The 19,964-nt window shown below is 46.4% G+C and overlaps 1 protein-coding gene across 2 annotated transcripts in view; it reads right to left on the reverse strand.

The window, feature by feature from the left end:
- Nucleotides 1–3,842: 3,842 nt before the first annotated feature.
- SYNDIG1 (synapse differentiation inducing 1) overlaps nt 3,843–19,964 on the reverse strand; it is a 57,048-nt gene continuing 40,926 nt past the window's right edge. The window contains exons 4-5 of one of the 2 annotated variants that reach the window (XR_008971417.1): nt 4,635–4,908; nt 3,843–4,064 (exon numbers count right to left, since the gene is read on the reverse strand). Coding sequence is in view for 1 of the 2 variants with exons in the window: in XM_057402959.1 (XP_057258942.1) it covers nt 4,750–4,908 (159 nt within the window). In the remaining variant the exon portion in view is untranslated. Of the gene's footprint in view, nt 4,909–19,964 lie in introns of both variants that reach the window. The other variant, XM_057402959.1, reaches the window with a different exon arrangement.

The raw sequence follows: 19,964 nt of genomic DNA on the forward strand, positions 1-19,964 counted from the left end.
TTCTGATGCTTCACCTTTGCACAAGCACAGCCTGCTACTGGTCAGGCAAGCCAGTAGAGAGGGGGAGTTTTGACCCCAGCAAGATAGTATGATGGTAGATTGGATGGGGTAAATTACAGATTCTCTCCTGTTTCCCACCTCATAAAGTCAGTCTCCCACAACTCTTTGCCACCCCTCTGCTTCCTTCCCCAGACAGCCACTGCCCTGAAATGGCTACAGCAGTCTGCATAAGTACACTTGGACATGTCCAAGGAAGGAAATGTGATGGCATGAAGTGGAGTAGCTCCTACCTTCTGACCATTGTAGGCAAGCAGGGTCACCAGAGCTGCCTTATGATCAGCAAACCGAAGACATATGATGTCCTCACCGTATCACCATAGACTGCAACACTGTTGGCACCTCCTGCTTTCATTCCTTTGACACAGCAGTGATCCTTGTGTCTGTAACACTGACTCCTGCCCATGATGTCTGAAGTAAAACCCAATGTTCTGTGCTGCACAAGGGAAGTGGAACCATGGGCTGCAGTGACCAGGCTGCCTGAGGAACCACCCCACAGCATCTTTTGTGCTGGCCTGATACAGAAAGCAGAGGATGCTTTTAGGCTGCTTAGGATGCTTTTCAAGGCCTGGATTAGTTTTGCTGGGAAAAGTGGCACTGTTCTTGTTGTCCATCATCTCTGCCCCTTGTTTTGGATTTGAAGTTGTCTGAGCCCAGGACTAGGCTACTTGGACCGCATCTGGCCCTGAGGAAACCTGGAATGTAACAAGGTCTCCTAGGTGCAGCCCTTCTGCTAATGTTCATCTTCTGTTGCTAACAGCCAAGTGTAGTGAGCTCTGAGACTGATGAAACCTGTTCTCCTGCGGACCCTGTGCGTATTATGGGCTGTCGTGCACACTGACCGAAGCTCCACTGCTGGCTGGGGCTTTCAGCAGCCTAAGTGTGTGTTTTCTGATGTCTACTGCCCAGTGTCCTCGCTCTTTGTGCCCTTCCTCTGGGCACAGCGATTGGGTACAACTCTGCTGTTGCACTGCTCCTTACTGTGAGGTTTACAGGCACTTAGTTGTATTAAATATGTCCACTCCCTCTGCCAAGTTCCATCAAAAGTGGTTACTGAATGAACAAGTCCCTCGGGTTAGAAACACCCTCCAGCCATCACTGTACGCAGTGATGCAGGAGGAAATGAAGAGGAGATTATAAAGGAGTTGATGGTTGTTGGCTGCCTGTGGAGCTCCCCACATGGCATTCCCCAAGTCTTGGAGGGAGGGTGCATGGCAGCCAGCCCAGAGAAAGGGGTTGCACTGCCACGGGCAGGCAGGCTGGTGTCTGCCCGCATCTCTTCCAGCCTTGGGTTACAGTGATGCTCCCAAGCAGCCTCGCTATGCCCTCTCCCTGCCTCAGCAGGGAGCTCATGCAAGCTAGCCAGATGGTGGGTGTTGTGTGGAGCATGGGAGACATTCATTTCAGGCTGAGAGAGATAAAAAATGCTCAAGGCTAGGAAGATTCCCAAATGAAGGCACTGAGAATCAGTGGAGGTATCAGAGGGTTATGAAATCCCGTCAGATAGCAGATGTAATGTGTAATTAGTCTCTAACCCAGCACATTATTTGCTGAGCATCTCTCTGTTCTCCCGAGCTCTGAGGCGTTCACAAAGAGGGTTTTTTCTTTCCCCATCAGTGAGTCTCCAGAACTCCTCATGTATCTTTTGAGGTTAATCCACAATGGCATACTACATCCCATGATTAAGCTGGAGCCTTCCGACCCTGGACTTCACAGTTCGGTATTTCTCCTCATAGTAGATCTTAGCTCTCACTACAGTTTGTCATTGGTAAAGATACCAGTGCCGCTTCTTTGACATTTCCTGATTGAGGAGTCTCAGGTCTCCTGGGTGAGACCTGTTTAGAAAGTCTCACTTCAGGAAGGGAGGGAAGTAATGAGGCAGCTGTAGCCTTTGAGAAACTGACTGACTTTTGGACTTGATGATCTTAAAGGTCTTTTCCAACCTAGTTTATTCTCTCTATTCTCTCTGTGAAGCCGGTAAACTAAACAGGATCGCCCTGTGTGCAAACACAGGAGGGCAGAGCACTCTGCTACCCCAAAAGTGATGCTCGTTAAAAATAAAGTATCCTTTAGGCATGGAGAGAGCATACAAGCAGCAATGGCTTCTGAATAACAGGTAGGTTTAAGGGGTAAGTTCAAGCTGGAATGACAGGTACACCAACTCAGTTTCAAAAAGCTGCTTGAAAAAGGAAAGCACCCAAAGGCATTTTCTTGGTGTCCATCTGTAGAGAAGGAAGCTTTCAAGGGTCTATCTTTAACTGTCAGTACTTCCTCCTGACTTCTTCTAATTCACTGTTCACAGTAGATGTAGTATCCCTGTCTCTCCTCCCTGGTTACACATCCCTTTCTTTCCCAAAGGAGGAGTTACAGAGAAGAACCATCAGCAACAAGCAGCCAACAATGAATAATGGGTGTTTTAGCTCAATAATTTCTTACAGCATTTCATAACCACTCTTGAACGGTATGGCTTTAAACAGCAGGACTAATTGCTATAGCAATTTATGGAGATCTCTCTATCTGACTGTGATTTCCTAGTTCATACAGGTACGTACACCATGGCATTACTCAGAAATGTCAATGTCATCCGGGTAAGGCAGATGTCAGATTTGCCTGAACACATGGCACATTTATTCTAGGAATCATAGAATCCCAGACTGGTTTGGGTTGGAAGGGACCTTAAAGCTCATCCAGTTCCAACCCCTGCCACGGGCAGGGACACCTTCCACTAGAGCAGGTTGCTCCAAGCCCCTGTGTCCAACCTGGCCTTGAACACTGCCAGGGATGGGGCAGCCACAGCTTCTCTGGGCACCCTGTGCCAGGACCTCAGCACCCTCACAGGGAAGAACTCCTGCCTGATGTCACATCTCGGTCTCCCTAGATGACTAGCAGTAAGTACATTGCTAGTCTCCAGGCTTAGTTTGAAGCCAAACATATCAATGCAAAAGTACTGCCAGTGACTGCAACAGGTCTTTGGGTCCAGGTACAGTATGGGATGCTCCATACGGATACTTCTCCATGTAGCTGAACTTGGGGTACTGAGGTAAGTTTCATTCAAGCCTAATGCTTCACATCCATCCAAAGAAAAGTGTCACACGGAGCATCAGCAGCTGTGTACCATGTATTTTAATAAATTGTATAACTAGCAGAAAAATAGTTTTGGATGTGTGTGTCCTCCTCCCCCCTTAAAATTAAAAGAAAAAAGTCAAATCAAACCCAAAATGATGCCAACCCCAAAACAGGAGAAAAATCCTGCCCCAGAGTAAAGCTGACACACAATACAGAGTTGGAAAATAAAGGTCTTTGAGACATTCTTGGGTAAAGAAATGTTTGTAAAACACAAGGCAGTGAACCATAAAATGCTTATTGTTTTGATCAGCTTCTGTCTCTGTATATATGTATATGGAGATACACATATATTTATGCTGATACACCCTTGGTGGGATGAAATAGTACATCTGTAAGGCAAAAAAGAAATAAATAAAAGGTTGATTGTGGGGAAGAACATAATGGTGTCATTTCAGTCAGTGGAGTAAGGACAGTGCTCGGTTTCCTTACAGCGTACCACTGCGCCGCTTATCGAGGGACAACCTTGTCTCTCCATGGCTATGCTGTGTCCCTGGTCCACGGACGAGCTGTGAGCTTGTGATCTGAGTGGTCTCCTTCCCTGCTCCGCGTGCGAGCAGGACCCCAGAAATGTATGAAGCGTTCCTTCCCCTGGTTAATTCCCATGCTTTACCGTAATTTATTAGTATTTCAGTTTGCATTTCCCCCCTGCCCACCCACCCCCCCTCCCAGGTTTCTTGCACTGCTACGCAGGTCTCCATGGTAAGACAGAGCAACCCAGGTGAGCAATATGCCACAGGAATGTGCCGTTATCACGATAGGACCGGATGGAGGAATTCGTTTTACAATGGATCTCATGCTACTTCGACTTCACCCTCAGTCTGCGGAGCCAAGTCATGCAGCAACCTCAGCTGCTCTGCACTGGGTGGGCCTGTGGGTCACATCTTAATCCAAAAACAAGGAAAGGAAAGAAAAGAATACTTCTTTTTTTTTATTTCCTTTTCTCCTTCCATGGAAACCTACCCACACAGGAAGAGTAGGCAATGCCATTCTACGCTGAGGTCTCTGCTTCACTCTTAGGCAAGTAAGTCCTGCGTTCAAAACAAAAGAGAACATATTCTTCTTCCTGTTGTTACACTGCCGGCCACCGTCCAGGCTTTCCCAGCTCTCAGTGCAGTGCTTAACAAGCAAACTAAGCACAAGCTCATGCTGGCTGCAAAGTTCAGGTCCCCAAAAAGGTATTGAGAGAACAGCTCAGTTTGCCAGCTGCTTGTAAACACCGTATTGCAAAGAAGGAAAAGGCAAACACCCCTCTCCACACCTCCCCCAACTTCCTTTTCCTTTTTCCTTTTTTTTCTTTCTTTTCCTTTTCTTTCTCTCTTTCCTTCTGTTTTCTCTTGTATGGGGGGGGGGGTCATGAAGAGAAGCAAGACTTGTGCATCACAGACTGCGGAACTATCCCCCCAGCCAGCTTCCCACCCTACAATAATGCACAAGCCCACGTTATCCTGTACCTGCCCCCAGAAGGTGTTTGTCTCTTCATCTTTGTGGAAAGTCATGCAGTCTGATCTGCTGGGGGGGTTCTGCAGTGCAGGTGCCGGGTGGCTGGTTCTCCCCCTTTCCTGAGGCTCATAAATGATTGTTTTTGGACAAATAGGCAATAAGAGCCACGGCCACCCCAACGTAGATGCCAGTTCCGATTGTGATGGACAGGACAGCCAGGAAGAGCGCTCGCCGGGAGCTGGAGCTTGCATGGTGGAAGTCCCCCTTGGCTACTGCTTTGTTTGTCTGCAAGATACACAACAACAACAAGGCAACGTATTTACTTGTTTCCCCTGGAAATGAAGATGTGATGCTCATTTCTTGGCTGAAACGTGGTCCTGGGATATGACAGTGAACTCGTTGGAGATCAGGGACTTGTTTAGTTGAATGAGCTAGGAAACCAGAGCTAGTAGACACTCTTTTAGCCTTAATTCAGATGAACACTTACGCATACAAGCAGGGCAATTCCCTTGATTATCAGAGGGTTGACACACAAGCTTAGAAAAGAGGAGTTTCCATTTTGATGGTGTTTTTTGAAGTAGCTTTTGCACCTCTTGCCATGGTTGCCAGTAGCTCAGAAGACTAATCCAAAGCTCTGGCAATCGTATCACAACTTCTATGTAGCTTTGAGTACCCAAGCAGGTGCCTTGAATTCAATCTGATCAGCTGGAGTTCCCAATGTAGTTTGTCAGGCTTTTTGGCTTGAGCACAACAAACCTCATAGAGTTACTGTATCTGTTAGTACAGCTGTCAATGAACACAGAAAGAGTCACTTCCTCACTGATGGATGTCTCCTGTGATGATCCCACAGTCACACAGACATCAACAGGATGGCCCCTGCATAAAACTACATCTGGAGTTTGAGAAGTATTCAAATACTGGTTCTTCTAACACATCCCGCCTTATGCCTCCAAGACAAAAGCAACCCCCCTGATCAAAACAGGAAAAGGCAAGCTAAAATTGGACAAGACTGATCCACCCATTGCCAAGACCACTTAATGCCATTTCAGGGGGTCTCAGCCTCGCGATATGATGAAAGGAGGATGTCCTTTTTATAGACAAGGGTATGATATCAGCGGGATCACTCAGCAGGCAGTAACAGATCTGTCACTTACCAGAAATGTCTTGTAGAAGCATATGAGCCCTGTAAGTTCTGAGACAGTCCTTGTTCCCTTGCAACAATGAGTGAGGAATTCATAATGCTTTAATTGTATTTCCCAACAAATGCTCGATGTCCTGGGACGTTTTCTGCTTCACTGTCACCTATTGCTCTATTTATGTCTTTTATTTTGCTATCTTGCTACTTAGAGCAATTTACAGCAGCCAAATGACAAGCTTTCCCGCTGAAAAAAAGGCTTCTGGCCTTTCTATCAATGACTTTATTAGGAGAACTGTCTCTTCTCATTCATCAACCTCATTTTTTAAGCATAATGCCTTATAAATGTTTCTGGCAGAAACCATGTCAAGCAATATGTATTGAGAGAGAGACTAGGCTGCAGGCAGGGGGAAAATGATCATGTCAAAACAGCAACATCTAAACACCTCCCAGGTGTTTATACACCTACTGCCGTGTCCTCTAGTTTAGCTGGGTACTCACTTTGCAAAGGATGACCGGTTAGTGACCATGGATTTCATGAGCTTCTTGTCTGGGACCTCCAAATACTCAAAAAAGAGCCCTTCCCACAAAAACCCCAGGAGCTTTAGGCATCATGGATGTACTTGTTAGGGTGGCTTAAGAGTTATGCCAAGGAAAACAAAGAAAGCTTTATAATGACTTGGTCATTCAGCTCTCCAAGCATCTGCTAGCCATTGCAGCATCAAGAACAGGCTTGAGCAGAGAGGCTGCTATACACTGAAGTTAGGCTGGATTTGTCAGATGAAGGTAAATGCACATGAAGCTATTTGGGCTTTTGGATAGAGTGTGGTAAACAGTTTCACACCTCAAAATGGAGGGAAAGTTTGAAAATGTTGGAGCATTTCAATTTGACATTTCTGAAATGTCACGTTACGCTATGAAAAATTGGGCAACATTTTGGGTTGACCTCTTGGAAATGAAACTTTGTGCCGTTTCAAAACAGCATTTTTTCACTGAAAAACAGATGGAAACTCAAAGGGAAAAGGAACCATTAACCAAAATGTCAAATAATCTGAAAAGTTGGCAGTATGCCTTGATTGGATTCAATAAAAGAGGTCAGATCTTCCCAAAATGACGAGTGACCCAAAGGGATTCAGAAGGCTGATTTGTCAAGCACTAATAGACCATTTTTTTCTATAGTATCTTCAACCTAGTGACGTACCTGCTCACAGAGAACAGCTTTTATTCTTGATGAGCTCTCTGATGACATTTGTGAAAGGATTAGACCTATAGTGAGTATCTTCTGCTGGCGGAACAGGCCCAGGCTTTCACTGAAGTCCTAGTTTCCAGCAAAGTACCTAATCTGAATGTGGGGCTTTTCCCTTTAACCCGATGCATGTTTTGTCACATTTGGCAAAATCAAATCTCTCCTACATCCAATTCTGGATGTAGAGTGCATTGGTACGGGCACATGAGAAGGACAATCTTATATTCCTCCTTTATTCCTTTCAGAAAGGTTTCCATTGTGATGGAGAAATCATCCACGCAGAAGCCCCCTCCATCAGTGTCAGACTCGTCTGGAAGGACTTGCTTATCACTAAGAAAATGCTTTGTTGCTATCCTCTAATTAGCAAAACCTTCCCCTTCCTGCCCAGAGTCGCTGTATGCACATTGCAGCATTTCTGCAGGTTTAAGCTAAACAGATCTGGAAAACAGTTGCTACACAAAATGCAACCGAGGCCAGTTTTAATAGGTTAACATCTGGCAACGAATAAGCGCTTTTTTTCTTGCCTTGTTTGGGCTTTTTTAAACAGGGATCAGGTCTTTGGTACCCCTGTGCACGTTGAAGAAATCCCTCGGTTTTGGCAACCCCCATGACAAGGGGTTGGAACTGGATGATCTTTAAGGTCCCTTCCAACCCAAACCAAATCATTCTGTGATTCTATTATCCAGCCCATTCGATGCCTGACACAGAGAAGTGACATTCTGGGGCTTCCATGCCAGGAATACCTGTGCTGTAGCAAAACCCCATGTGGGATATGAGAACAAGAAATGTCTTGTGTGCTCATCTGGCATCCGTATCGAGCCTGGAAATGGATTTCTGGGAGTTCCTCTTCACAGGCTCAGCTCTGGGATCACTAAAGCAGTACTGGCTTTTTATTACTTCTTTGCCCTGACGAGCAAAGCTGAATCCTATGTGGTATTAACTAGTCCATCATGATTGATGCAGCTGGGACTGGTGGAAGAATGAAGGTCCAAATGCCTTCCTAACAAAGGACTTGATTCACTACAGCCTCTTCAAGCTAAGCGCCTTAAATTAACTATTAAGGAATACAAACAGCTATTCTAACAGCCTTAAAAGTGGCTGCAGAAGTAAGCACTTTTCCTAATCAAAATGATGTTATCTCTGGAGTTTTACAGTACTTCCATTCATTCGCTGCTTCCTTTCTCTGGCAAGACTGTGGCTGGCAGCCAGATGATTGATGAACCAATTTAATACAGTCTTTGGGCAGCAGCAGGACCAACAGGTTTGATAAACAGATCAGGGGACAACTGCAAGACATGGGATGAATTATGAGTGGGGGTTAATTCATCGGATAGCACCAGACAAGTTCCCCCCCTGCACAGCCAGAAGATGAGACACTTCTTGCAGAGTGCTTGGCTCCCAAACCCCCTGCCCCTTGGTTTTCCCTTGATCTGTGTCCTCTGGATGCCCAGATATGACTTTCTGATCAATTTGCTAGATACTGGCACAGGTTGTGATTAACCTGGGTACTCCAAAGGTAAAAACAGGGGCTTGAGAAAATACCAGCCCTCAATCAATCCTCTCTTTAGAGACTTTGGAAGTCAGCCAGGAAAGTGAGGAGGGGCAGGGGAAGGAGGAGTAAGGAGGTCTGGAAGGTTTGTCTTGCTTTGTATAACTAACAAAATGAATGTCTTCTTGTTTAGAAACACTTTCAAGGTACTTCCCTGGAGTTTCCACTTGAGCTTCTGCAAAACATATTCATCATGTCCCTGGGCTGCATGTTTTATGGGCTGAGAGAAGATGAATACTGCACCTCCATAACTGCAAGGCCAAAAAATGCTGCTGCATCCCACAGTGACTCATATATCACACTCACAAAATACCTTCTGGTACACTGTATCTGGAAACAAGAAACACATTGATCACAATTATTAATCCTGCCTCATCGCCCTGAAGTGGGAGAGCAGAGTGGCTCCACGTAGGAGGAGAATGGGGTATCCTGACCCCTTTGGTGAGGTGATGGGAGGACTTCTTTTCATTTCATGGTGAAGGAATGGCCGGCAAGGAGCAGGGATGCACAGGCTCCACAAAGACACTGGCTGGACCGTGGGTCTTAATTCTACAAGTGGCATGCAGAAATTGCCACAGAATGAGGAGTAACTCGTACAGAAAACACTTCTGGTCCCGTATCCTCTCCTGTCTTCTACTCAAAAGCGCTGGCAACTGCTTTTAATTTGCCTGGCTTGTGCTGATCTCAAATTTCTGGGCAGTATCTTCCACTTTCAGGTTCACATCACTTCATTTTCACTGACGGTGAGAAAAAGACTCCAGAGACTTTGCTAAAGATACAGATGGGAAAGGGTGAAGTCAGGATCTGCCTCTGGACCATGAATGAGAGCAAAGAGTCCGCAGTGGAAAACATGGGGCTGGCAGACACCCAGCACAGGGGTTGGGATATAGCAGGAGAGCTTCAGGAAAGAACCAGGGGACTAGGAAGCCTCATCAAACATGTCGACAGACTGAACTGGTGAATTAAATAGACAACAAATGGTTCTTTGCTGTGTCAGGCATTTGCAAATCACATTATGCCCATAGTATAACAGAAGCTTCAGCCTGTGGCAACTGGCCTTTCAGATACCAAAGAGCTCCTCTAGAGGTTTCCATCATTTCTGCTGGGAAGTTGGGTCTGGAAATGGACATGAGTCTCAAGCAGACATTCTCTGCCTGGAACTTGCTGTGCAAACAGTGGGGAGCAGGCATCACAGTGAAGTGCAGGCACTTCAAAACAAACACAAACCTCTTAGGCTCAATGCTGGACCTAATCTCTACTGCTTACGCTTCTTTTCCTCTTCAAAGGAAGGCATCCAACCCAGCCTAACCTAGCCTTCAGACTGCAGTGTCCAAAATCAATTGCTGGATCACCTTCAGGAAATTCCCATCCACACTCCAGCGGTGATAGGTAGATGCTAGATAACTTGCTCAGGATTGATGTCTTTCAGTAAGGTGTCAGTCCCATCCTGAGCATTTAGAAGATAGAAAGCACAAGAGCTTAACCATACCCTGCTCTCTGATTATATGGTAACACTGAGATCTAGTTGGGATGGCTGATGAGGACAGTGAGGCAGTAAATGCTTAGCCCATGTGGAACTTCCTCTGGGGCAATGCTGAGATCTGTGAGTACTTGGGAAGGAGTGAGAAAAGGATGATCCAGGGATGTCACCAGGGTTTCATTAACACATGGAGAGGGGATAAACTGGCATACGCAGCTGCTGCTGCTTTGCTTGAGGCTTCTGCCAGATGTCCTAAGTGCTCTGCTGCATCTCAGAGTGACAAAACAAAATCCAGTGTGAAAACCTCCCCCTCAAGGCTTCCTTTCAACAATGGATCCTCATTCTAGTAAACAGGCTTGTGGCCAGAGCATAGCACTGTGCAATGTGAGTGCATCGCAGCGGATGCTGCTTCCATCATCAGCCCCTCTGACCTGCCTCAGCCCCTTCTTTACCATGACTGGTAAGTAAAGGCAGAGAAACAACAACAGGCTCATCACAGTGGAGGTAGGAACAGCTACCAGTGTGAAGGCAATGAGAAGGGACAGGCTGGTGACCACCCTGTGTCTGGAGTAGCCTCTTGCTTTGCACTGGAAGTCCATGTATAGTCTAACCAGACCTTTCTCCACCCAGCCCTCCACGTGGTATTTCCTTCTCTGTGAGCATCACCACTTCGCCCTGCAGCAGCACATGAACTTCCAGCCTTGACAAAACCCTGCCAAGCTCCTGGGTAGGAGGCAGGTGAAGACAAGTGGCCTGACTAACAGAATCCCTACTGCCACCAAATCAAATGATGCTGCATTGGTGGGAGGGGATATAGCGGGGACAACATTTATCCCTGGAAACCTATGAAAGGCTCAGGGGAAGAAAGTGTGAGTGGGGAGAAGAGGAAGTAAACAGAGACCAGCATGAGTTTGCCTCTTCTGCATTATCAACTCTCATAACATCTGGGCTTCAGCCGCTGCATCATTTTGGTGTCAATGTTTTCTGCTGGAATTTGAAATCCAATGGAGGCGAAGACGTGACTCAGCCCCAGGCTGGTGCTGCCTGCGGCGTCTGATTGTGCATTCAAGCGCAGATAAAACTATAAATGTCCGAGTGAGATTTCGACACTTGGAAAAACAAGAGCATAATAATGAGAACAGCAGGCATAAAAGGCCTGAATGAGCAAAATGTTTTTAGACAAGCTCCACAGCAACAGCAGTTTGTTTGATTGCACTTGAGAGGATGAGACCTCAGCCCGCGGTACGACGGCAGCTCTGTTTTCCGGGCATATACAAGAATTTAGGATGTTTATGGTAGAGAAGATAATTTCCTCCCCCCTTCCTCTTTGCTTCTAGTCCTTCAGCAGATGTTGCCACTTTGTGATGGAAGAGGAGAAAACTTGAGACAGGTGGCATGTGATGAAGCCCGTTCTACACACACTGACTTACATATGCCCCGACACACTTGTGCATGGGTTCATGTCCTCACACATACGTATGACCCAAAGGAGAAATTCTATTAGAGTCTGTATTTCTGAGTTCACCACTGACATTTTACCCATGAACATGTCATGGATATTATTTGGGAACAACATCATGGAAGTATTACAGAAGTCTATGCTTACTCTGCTCTTCAAATCCTCTTCCTATCTGCTTATGCCACCACTGGACACAGGTTATTGGGTTGGAATATTCATCTAGTCCTAGGATGACTCAGCATTGCTGGTTCATAATGCAGGGTGATGTGCTCAGTTAATCCATTATGCTAATACGCCATTCCTGTATTTATTTAACAAAGGACTGTGGATTTTGCTAACATTATTTAGTGTAAGAACTAAAGTCACCACATTCTGGGCAACCCCCCCTGGTTATTCCCAATTGAAGTACACAAAAAGCACTCTGAAATCCTTCAGCTTTCTGCTGATGTTTCTGTTCCCATTCTTATCAGAAAATTCTGAGCTGGTAACAAGTACGGGAATAAGACAGAGGGCTTTTGCCTTTCTGATAGACCACTTCTTTCAAACCAGAATCTACTCATTTGCTTTCCATGTATCTTCTTTCCTCCGTTTTTTAAGATGTCACCACTGTTTTTACAATAGGTCCTATATTTACATGGCAAAAAGATATGGACCAAAGTCCCATGAAAAAACACGACTGAGACATTCCAGAAGATAGAAACTCAGCAGGAAGGTTTTAAAAGCTCTAGAGGACAACAAGAAGGAGATCTTATACTTTTTAAACAACTCAAACTGAATCCAAGATGGACTGAGCATGGGAAGTGACGTTTCTTTCAGACCAAGGGCAAAATAGAGTGTAAAAAACTATGCTGAACGCAAATCTGTGCTACCAGATTATTTTTAAATAATGGAGGTTAATTTAAGGAGTTTATAGAGACAGTTTTGAAATATTTCATGTTGCTTTCGAGCTTCTCTTTGTGTTTCGGTTTGGTTTTTATCTCTATATAGGCAATAACTCCACCTTTCAGATTAAAAACTTTGCTCCAAATGAAGAAGGGATTAGTTTTGTTCTGCTTGGAAAGGTATTGATTTGGGGTTTCAGAAGGTTTTCGAAAGCCTCCTGAGAGAAGAAATGTCTCAAAACAACCTTTTTTTCTGAAACCATGCTATATATGTATTTATATATGTATCTATGTATCTGCACACACAGCCTTGACAAACCAGCTAAAGGCTGGTGCATAAATCCTCATCTGGCTCCAGTATTGCTCATTATGCATTCAATTTTTAATCGCTTTTCAATAATTGACATGGTGCCTCCTCAGAAATACGACCCCTTCTGAGGAAGGCTCCTCTTGTTGGGGTTGGGATGGCCCCAAGCCAACAAACTCCTGTGGAGCAGTCACCTTCCTGAGAAGGGATGGTCTATGGGGCATTTTGTGCCTGCTGCTGGATGGTACCTTAGAAAGCACCTAGACTAAAAGGGAGAGATCGAGGAAATTATTCCTGGCTAGGCTGCTTGTACTGTTGGGGAGAGCTGGAAGCTGCATTAAACGGTGCGATCACCGCAGTACGAAGATGATGTTCCCCATCCTCCTTGCTTAGCCCCAGAACCGTGCTTGGATGGGGAAAGAATGAAAAAAGAGAACAAAAAACTGTGCTGTGAGACAGGCATCCTACCCAGACACCCACCAGCATCTACTAATGCCAGGATACACCTCTGCACAGGCTGAAGAAACCAGAGGCATGCTCATCTCTTGATTCAGCTCCATTCTCCGTAGAGGAGGACTCAACAAGATCTCATTTTTCACTATGGGGAAAGTTCATCAGCTGACCTGGAACAATTGATATGTATTTGTCACCGTTGCTGTTGGCATGGAGATGGAAGGTCTAACCTTGTATTAAGCTGTCAACACCCTGAAATGACTGCTCTGTCTTTCCTATGACTCAGCGTCTGCAAGACAAGAACTCCATGTTCTCCAGCAATAACACATCACATCACCGTGCTGTCATGCCAGCAGATGCTAGCCCCTAATCTCTCATGTACAAAAGTCCTCCCTCCTACCACTGCAGTACTCCCAGGCTCCTGTGATTCAGTGGTGCGGGGCTTGATGTGTGGGGATTCCATCCCAGGGCTTTATCTCAGCCTTGCTCTTGCCCTGTAGACTTCTTACCCTTGGATCTCATGTTACTCGTTTCTGCTCCCCTTGTTGCCCCTCTGCTCCTGGTTCACCCTCTCTTTCTTCTACCCAAAACCAGCAACCCTGCTTTTGTGTTATGCGGATGTTATCTCCACACCAGCAGGAACAGAGCTCTCTGCAGAGCTGGGCTGTGGGTGTATAGAAGACATCCAGGCAGCAGCACTACCTTGCCAGGGGTGGGCAGCTGGAAGGAGCCCAGCAGCAGCCAGAGTGAGCTGGAAAGGCTTTGCTCATCCTCCTGCTGCCCAGTGAACAGGGTACAGAGTTGGTGATGGATCAGGGTAGCTCTCCAGGAAAGCTGTTGCTGAGGAGTAAGTCACCTGCCTGAGCACTAAACAAAGCCTCTCCCAGTCCAGTCTGTCTGCTGGCATCATAGAAAGACCAGAGAGACCTTGTACCTGCAGTGCCTTAAGCAGCACAGTGAGGGACCCCGCCAGTTCTTGCAGCACAGAGCTGTTGGTTTCACCTTCACAATAGCAAGAACATCCTTCTAATGTGCCTTCACGGTGCCCGAGTCAGCTCTTACTCTTGCCCTCAGGAAGAAACTAAATTGGCTTGAGATGTGTATCCTCGAGGATTGCCTAGCTTTGCTACTCTTTCTTCCTCCAGCATCTTACTAATGCTTGCAGTAACTACCTTATAATATTGTCTTGCTGCAGGTTTGCTCCCCAAATCGCCTATTGCCATACTAAGAGAAAGGAGCAGGATGGAGTAGAGCTGCAGCAGTTCTTACACTGGCATCTTGGGACCATTTTATTTTTGATTCATGGGAGCCCCAGTCAGAATATTTGCTGCTTTGATGATAACTGGTGGAAGGAAGAGGCCATCCCAAAGGACTCTTCTCCCTTTAACAAACTGCTCCACAGGGGTAGGGCTCTTCCTCACTGGAAACCCATTAGCAAACAAACATAAGTCCTCATTGTCCAACAGGGAGGGCAGAGATTGCTAATAAGAATCCTTCTTAGTGGCTCTGAGGGGTCATTAACAACCTGGCCAAGTTTTTTTACTCTCAAATTATTCCAAAGCGTACAAATGAGAGCATGACGGTTGCTTCTTTTCTTTTCCTCTCCTTTATTCTGTTGCATATATATAACAAACATCTTGCTCCCCGTGATTTAATTGGCCTTGCTGTGTCTGCTGAAAGCAGTGAGAGACGGAAATCAAAGCTCCTCTCTCCAGCCAGTTGGCTTGTCTAGCAGCAGGAGGGTCAAACCTGAACAGTGGCTGCTGCAGAGGCCAGGTCCCTGTCAGCAGGAGGGAGGAGTGTCCCCCCCTGTCTGCACATCCTGCGGGAGGTGGGGAAGGCACAAACACATTCACAGTAGGAAGATGCAACCTGTATGGCACACTCTTTTCTATGAAGAGGGATAAAAGCCTCTGTAGGATGCGCTGGTTGAGCAGAGGACTCCCTCTGTGAAATGCAAACCTCAGGAGTCAGAGCAGGGTCCCTTTGATCTCAAAGGACTTTTTCTTCTTGCTCTCCAGTCCCTTCCCTTTAAATACTGTGAGCAGAGTGTGCTATCCTGGACATAGGATCACAGACTCATAGAATGGTTTGGGTTGGAAGGGACCTCAAAGCTCATCCAGCTCCAATCCCCTGCCACGGGCAGGGACACCTTCCACTAGACCAGGTTGCTCCAAGCCCCTGTGTCCAACCTGGCCTTGAACACTGCCAGGGATGGGGCAGCCACAGCTTCTCTGGGCACCCTGTGCCAGGGCCTCAGCACCCTCACAGGGAAGAATCCTGCATCTGGCAGGATGGCAGCTGCTATGGAGAAAATCACTTTCACATATAAGTCCCTTTAATTTGGCCATCTTGCGTCCAGGACTAGTCCATCACAGTGAGAATGCTATAAACCTGTCCTGCATCACGGGCTGAGCTAATGGGCTCACCTCAGCCTAAGGCAGCCTAGGAGGAACCAGCATGCCCTGGGACCTGACACCTCATGGACCTCTTTATCTTGAATTGGTTGTGCCAGGGTTTTCCCAAGAGCTCAGCCAGCTGGGGTCAGAGAGAAGGGGCAGGCGATGCCAAACTGTTGTTAAAACCTGCCCTGAGTAAGAGCAGAGGAGTGACAGAGATCTGGTCTGTGCCTGGGGACCAAGTCCTCGGACTTGGCAAGGGCAGAGGAGGAGTAGCAGTTCCACCTGAGTTATGCAACAACGGTTTTACACCAAATGATGTAGGAGAAAACGGACCACGTCCAGAGGTGGTAGCAAGTGAGCAGGGTGGAAGTCCAGATGTGGAGATACAAACCCTGTGGATGCTTAAACATCTTCCACCATGTGACGGTGGAGCTATAAAAGGAGGGTCATGCCAGTGAAGCACGAAGCCTGCCCTGGTCTGGTATCTCTGTTGCATTTGTCCATCAGAAGTTTTCAGCAGGAAGTAATTTGTGTGGGGAGGGATTTGATAATGAATTATTCCAGAGCTTGCCTGCTCTCTTCCCCCTTTTCTCTCTTTCAACCTTCTACCCCACTGGGCTAATACGTGCCTCATGACTGAAATGTACCATGAAAATATCCCACTAAAATATTCATGAACAACTGTTTTCATTATTTGCTCAGGGCTAAATGAGTCTATGGTAGCTATGCAGCCAGAGGTCTAAGGCAGCCGTCTGCTTTGGTGACCAGCACTCCCCCCTCCCGCCTCCTTCTGTTCCCCGTGTGTCTCTCTCTTGCTTTGTCTAAGCTGTAAGCCCTTGAGGACAGGCTTATGCCTCTCTCTTATCGTTTCCAAGGTGTTAGCTTTGATCTGTAGAGCACCTAGCACAATAGGGATCCTTGTCCTGGACAAGCGCTGGTGGCAGTAAAGCATACACAGACATTAGCACACATACACATCCTCGTGACACTATGTCAATTGTCCACACTTTTCTCCTCCACTAGAAAACAGCACGAGGCCAAGCAAATGTGGTTTCCCTGCACAGTGGAGCTGGATACAGGAGCACAGCGTCGTGCTTTGAGGCACATCTTTGCTGAGGAAGGGAACCTGGTCTCTCTCCCAGCAGACCTCCCCACTCGAGTTCTGCGGTACCTTTAACTCAACGTAGCTATTGGAGCTGCCGAGCTATCCATGGGAGGCCATGAACAACATTTATGTCGTTTCTTCTCCTGGGAGGGCAATATGCTCTCCTGGTGGGAAAGGCAGACCTGGAGGTTCACTTCAGTGGAGTGCAAAGGACTGGAGGAAGCGCTTTCCATGCTCCTGGAAGTGCAGACAGGAAGCTTAGCTCCAGCCAGGGCCATGGGTGTAGTGATGGGCATGACCGATCAAGGTTCCTACAGTAATGTCTTCTGCTGGCAGCAAAGGTACATCACAAAGCTGTTCACTGGGTGATGAGTGCAGCTTTCACTCCACATGTGTACCAAAGCAGGGCAGCTGCTTTCTGGCCCATCTAGGTGGGCACTTCTCTGACTGTCACCACTGTGTGAACTGAGAACCAACTGAGAAACAGGCAGTGACACGGCTCCACAGAAAGAAAAACACCAGTACTACAAACAAAAGAAGCGGTGTCACAGCCTAGAATGAGTCCCCTTTCAAATGAGCCCTTCACTAGGGAGAAGGAATAGATGTATTATTTGCAAGGATGTGGCTTGGGGCAAGGCACCAGGTCACGACAGCAATCTCAAGCATGTTTCAGTTGCCATTGCTGCTGTTGCAGCAATTGGGCTGAGTCACTTCAGTGCTCTTTAAAAACCATCTTGTCTTTAACTTCACGTGATAGAGAACTAAGGTTCAGGCCCTGGTCCATTGTAGGGAAAGTAATGAAAGGATGTCTATAGCAATTTGAGGTTACCTTACCCTCTCCTTTCAGATTCCCAGTGCTTTTGAAGATCCTTAAATTATTTCCATGGCCTTTCCAAAACATTGGAGTGCTAGTGCCAGGGCACATCTTCCAGCTTCACACTGGAGAATCATGGTTTAATCTGGCTGGAGTGGCAGAGGAGAGCTGGCTGAGCTCACATAGGAAATGGTAAGCTTCTTGAAGCTGTTTGTGTGTGAATTCCTACAGTCCAGGATTATATGTGGATGAGAATGCCTTTGGTCTTCAGCAGTAATGCTAATTTCTTCCTTCTTCAGTTCAGCTGCTCCTTTCTAACACTGGATTTCCTATTTCAGCAACTGCAAAGGCAGACTGATTCAATTACAAGAGTAATTCAAGAGTAGTGCTCAATTTTCCCCTTTTACTGAAGAAGTGCTTTCCTTTTATAGTAGCAAGGGCAATGCAAAGCTTATCCATAATTGAGCCTTGGTGAAAAGGCTATTCCAACAGGGTATCAACCTCTTCATGTCAAAAGGACATTCACCTAAAGAACAGCATCTCTCACGCCCAACTTCTTTCTTCACTTCCATTAACATTGTACTGTGATTTACTGTTGTGTTTGCCATTGCCAATGAAAACACTGAAGTTTTCAATGTTTCCAAAGAACAGAGATGACTGGGGGAATATGGGGAGCTGGCTGGGATGCGAGGTACCTAACGTGTTTGCATGAACACCTCCTACTGAGTCCCAGGGAGCCCTTTTCCTGTGCTGTACGGGCAGATGAGATGCAATGTGCTTGTGGCATTGCCAAGGATGAGAAGCAACGTGGAGTGATGCCTATTGCAAAGTGTAGAAGCCGAAATACATCTCAGGAGCCTATGTGCCATGAGGTCCTGTTAGCACTTACTTAGAAAACAAATACATATTTAAAAGGGAATGTAACAGCTACAGAAAATTGCCAAACCATTCTATGATTGCTGAAACAATTGAAATCGAAGCAAACAAAGGTGTGAGGGCATGTGCAAACCCAAAAGAGGTAGGTGACAGTAGGGACCTTTGTGGCTCAGGGTCCCCTCCAGTGGCTTCCCCGTCCCTCTTGCACTAGGTACTCTGCAAGCCAGAATGATTCTCCCTCCTTGGAGCACTTCCTATCAATAGCCATCAGCTTAATTATGCTACAAGGAAGCCAGAAAGGAGTTCAAGCCTGAACTTCCAAGGGCAGGAGCTATTTGGAAGAAAGCCCTGGGGTTATCCAGATCTGATGCAAAGCTTGGTTTCTTTGGGATGCAAATGCAGGAGACCAGTAGCACACCCAGTGGCAGGTGGAAGGTGAACCAGGCTTAGTGAGACAATTACAGCTAATTTTTAAGCGATGTGCACTGAAATGTGCCATGAATAAAACATCCATGCTCACATCCCTCATCAGTGCAAGTCTGTGTGCTTACAATGTCATTTCAGTTAAACAGGGAAAACTTCTATAAGAAAAGCAGCTCCCCTCTCAGTGCTGCCATCCTAAAGCTGAGTGGCAAAACCCCATTTTCCCCATGTTGATGGATGGGGATAGACTCAGAAAAAGCATTTTCACTATAGTTTATTGAAACATATTGAACTGCCAGTATATGGCCTCTAATACCAGGTATTTAAATACACGTGGTGGTTTAATCCCAGTCAACAGCTCAGCTGAATATTTGCAAAATGACTGTTAACTGCCCACTGGGCAGCAGAAGGATGCTACAAGAGCACAGGTGAGCAAGCAGGAAAGCTCTTGGAAGGGTTCCCGGGGTCTAAGGACACATATTCAATGCTCCTGCTATTAAAAATAATGCTAAATTACCTCAGTAATGCCATCGTTTTTGGTGCCATGGGATTGCTGAGGAATATAAAGTGGCATTTTTGGAAGATGCATGCCTCCTCCTCTCTCAGCAAGTCAGGCTTTCCATCAGCTTCTGAGAGCAAGGCTCAAAAGTCATGCTTCACCAGCACAGCCTGCCCATGGGGAGCAAGCCTGAGGATCCAGGACATTTGTCTGTAAACCAGAATCATGCGGAAGTCCTCCAAGAAAATTCAGGGATGCATAGGCTAGGAATCAAGGCTGACATCCTGACGTAGGAAATCAGAGTATCTTCTTTATTGCCAGGAGTTCTACTTCTGAAATCAGATGGATGAGTTAACGTGGCGGGTGGGTGGTGGTTACTGCATTGGATGATGGGCTTGAACCTGCGTCTGTGTATATTTTATAGTGCCCACAGAAGCTGTGGCTGCCCCATCCCCAGCAGTGTTCAAGGCCAGGTTGGACAGGGCTTGGAGCAACCTGCTCCAGTGGAAGGTGTCCCTGCCCTTGGCAGGGGGTTGGAATTGAATGAGCTTTAAGGTCCAGTCTGGGATTCTATGATAATACATGATGTAAATAAAGTCACTGCAAATCAGATGCCATCCTCAAAAGAGTTCAAAATCCCTTGGATCAAGTTACGAGTGAGGACCATCCTTGTTTTTAGGGAAGAAATTACAGCTTTCCTGCCCCTGTCAGC

This window comes from Pezoporus wallicus, unplaced genomic scaffold (genome assembly GCF_028554395.1).
Source record: "Pezoporus wallicus isolate ANWC-B61680 ecotype Strahan unplaced genomic scaffold, APGP_CSIRO_Pwel_v1 contig_7553, whole genome shotgun sequence".
Taxonomy (NCBI): domain Eukaryota; kingdom Metazoa; phylum Chordata; class Aves; order Psittaciformes; family Psittacidae; genus Pezoporus; species Pezoporus wallicus.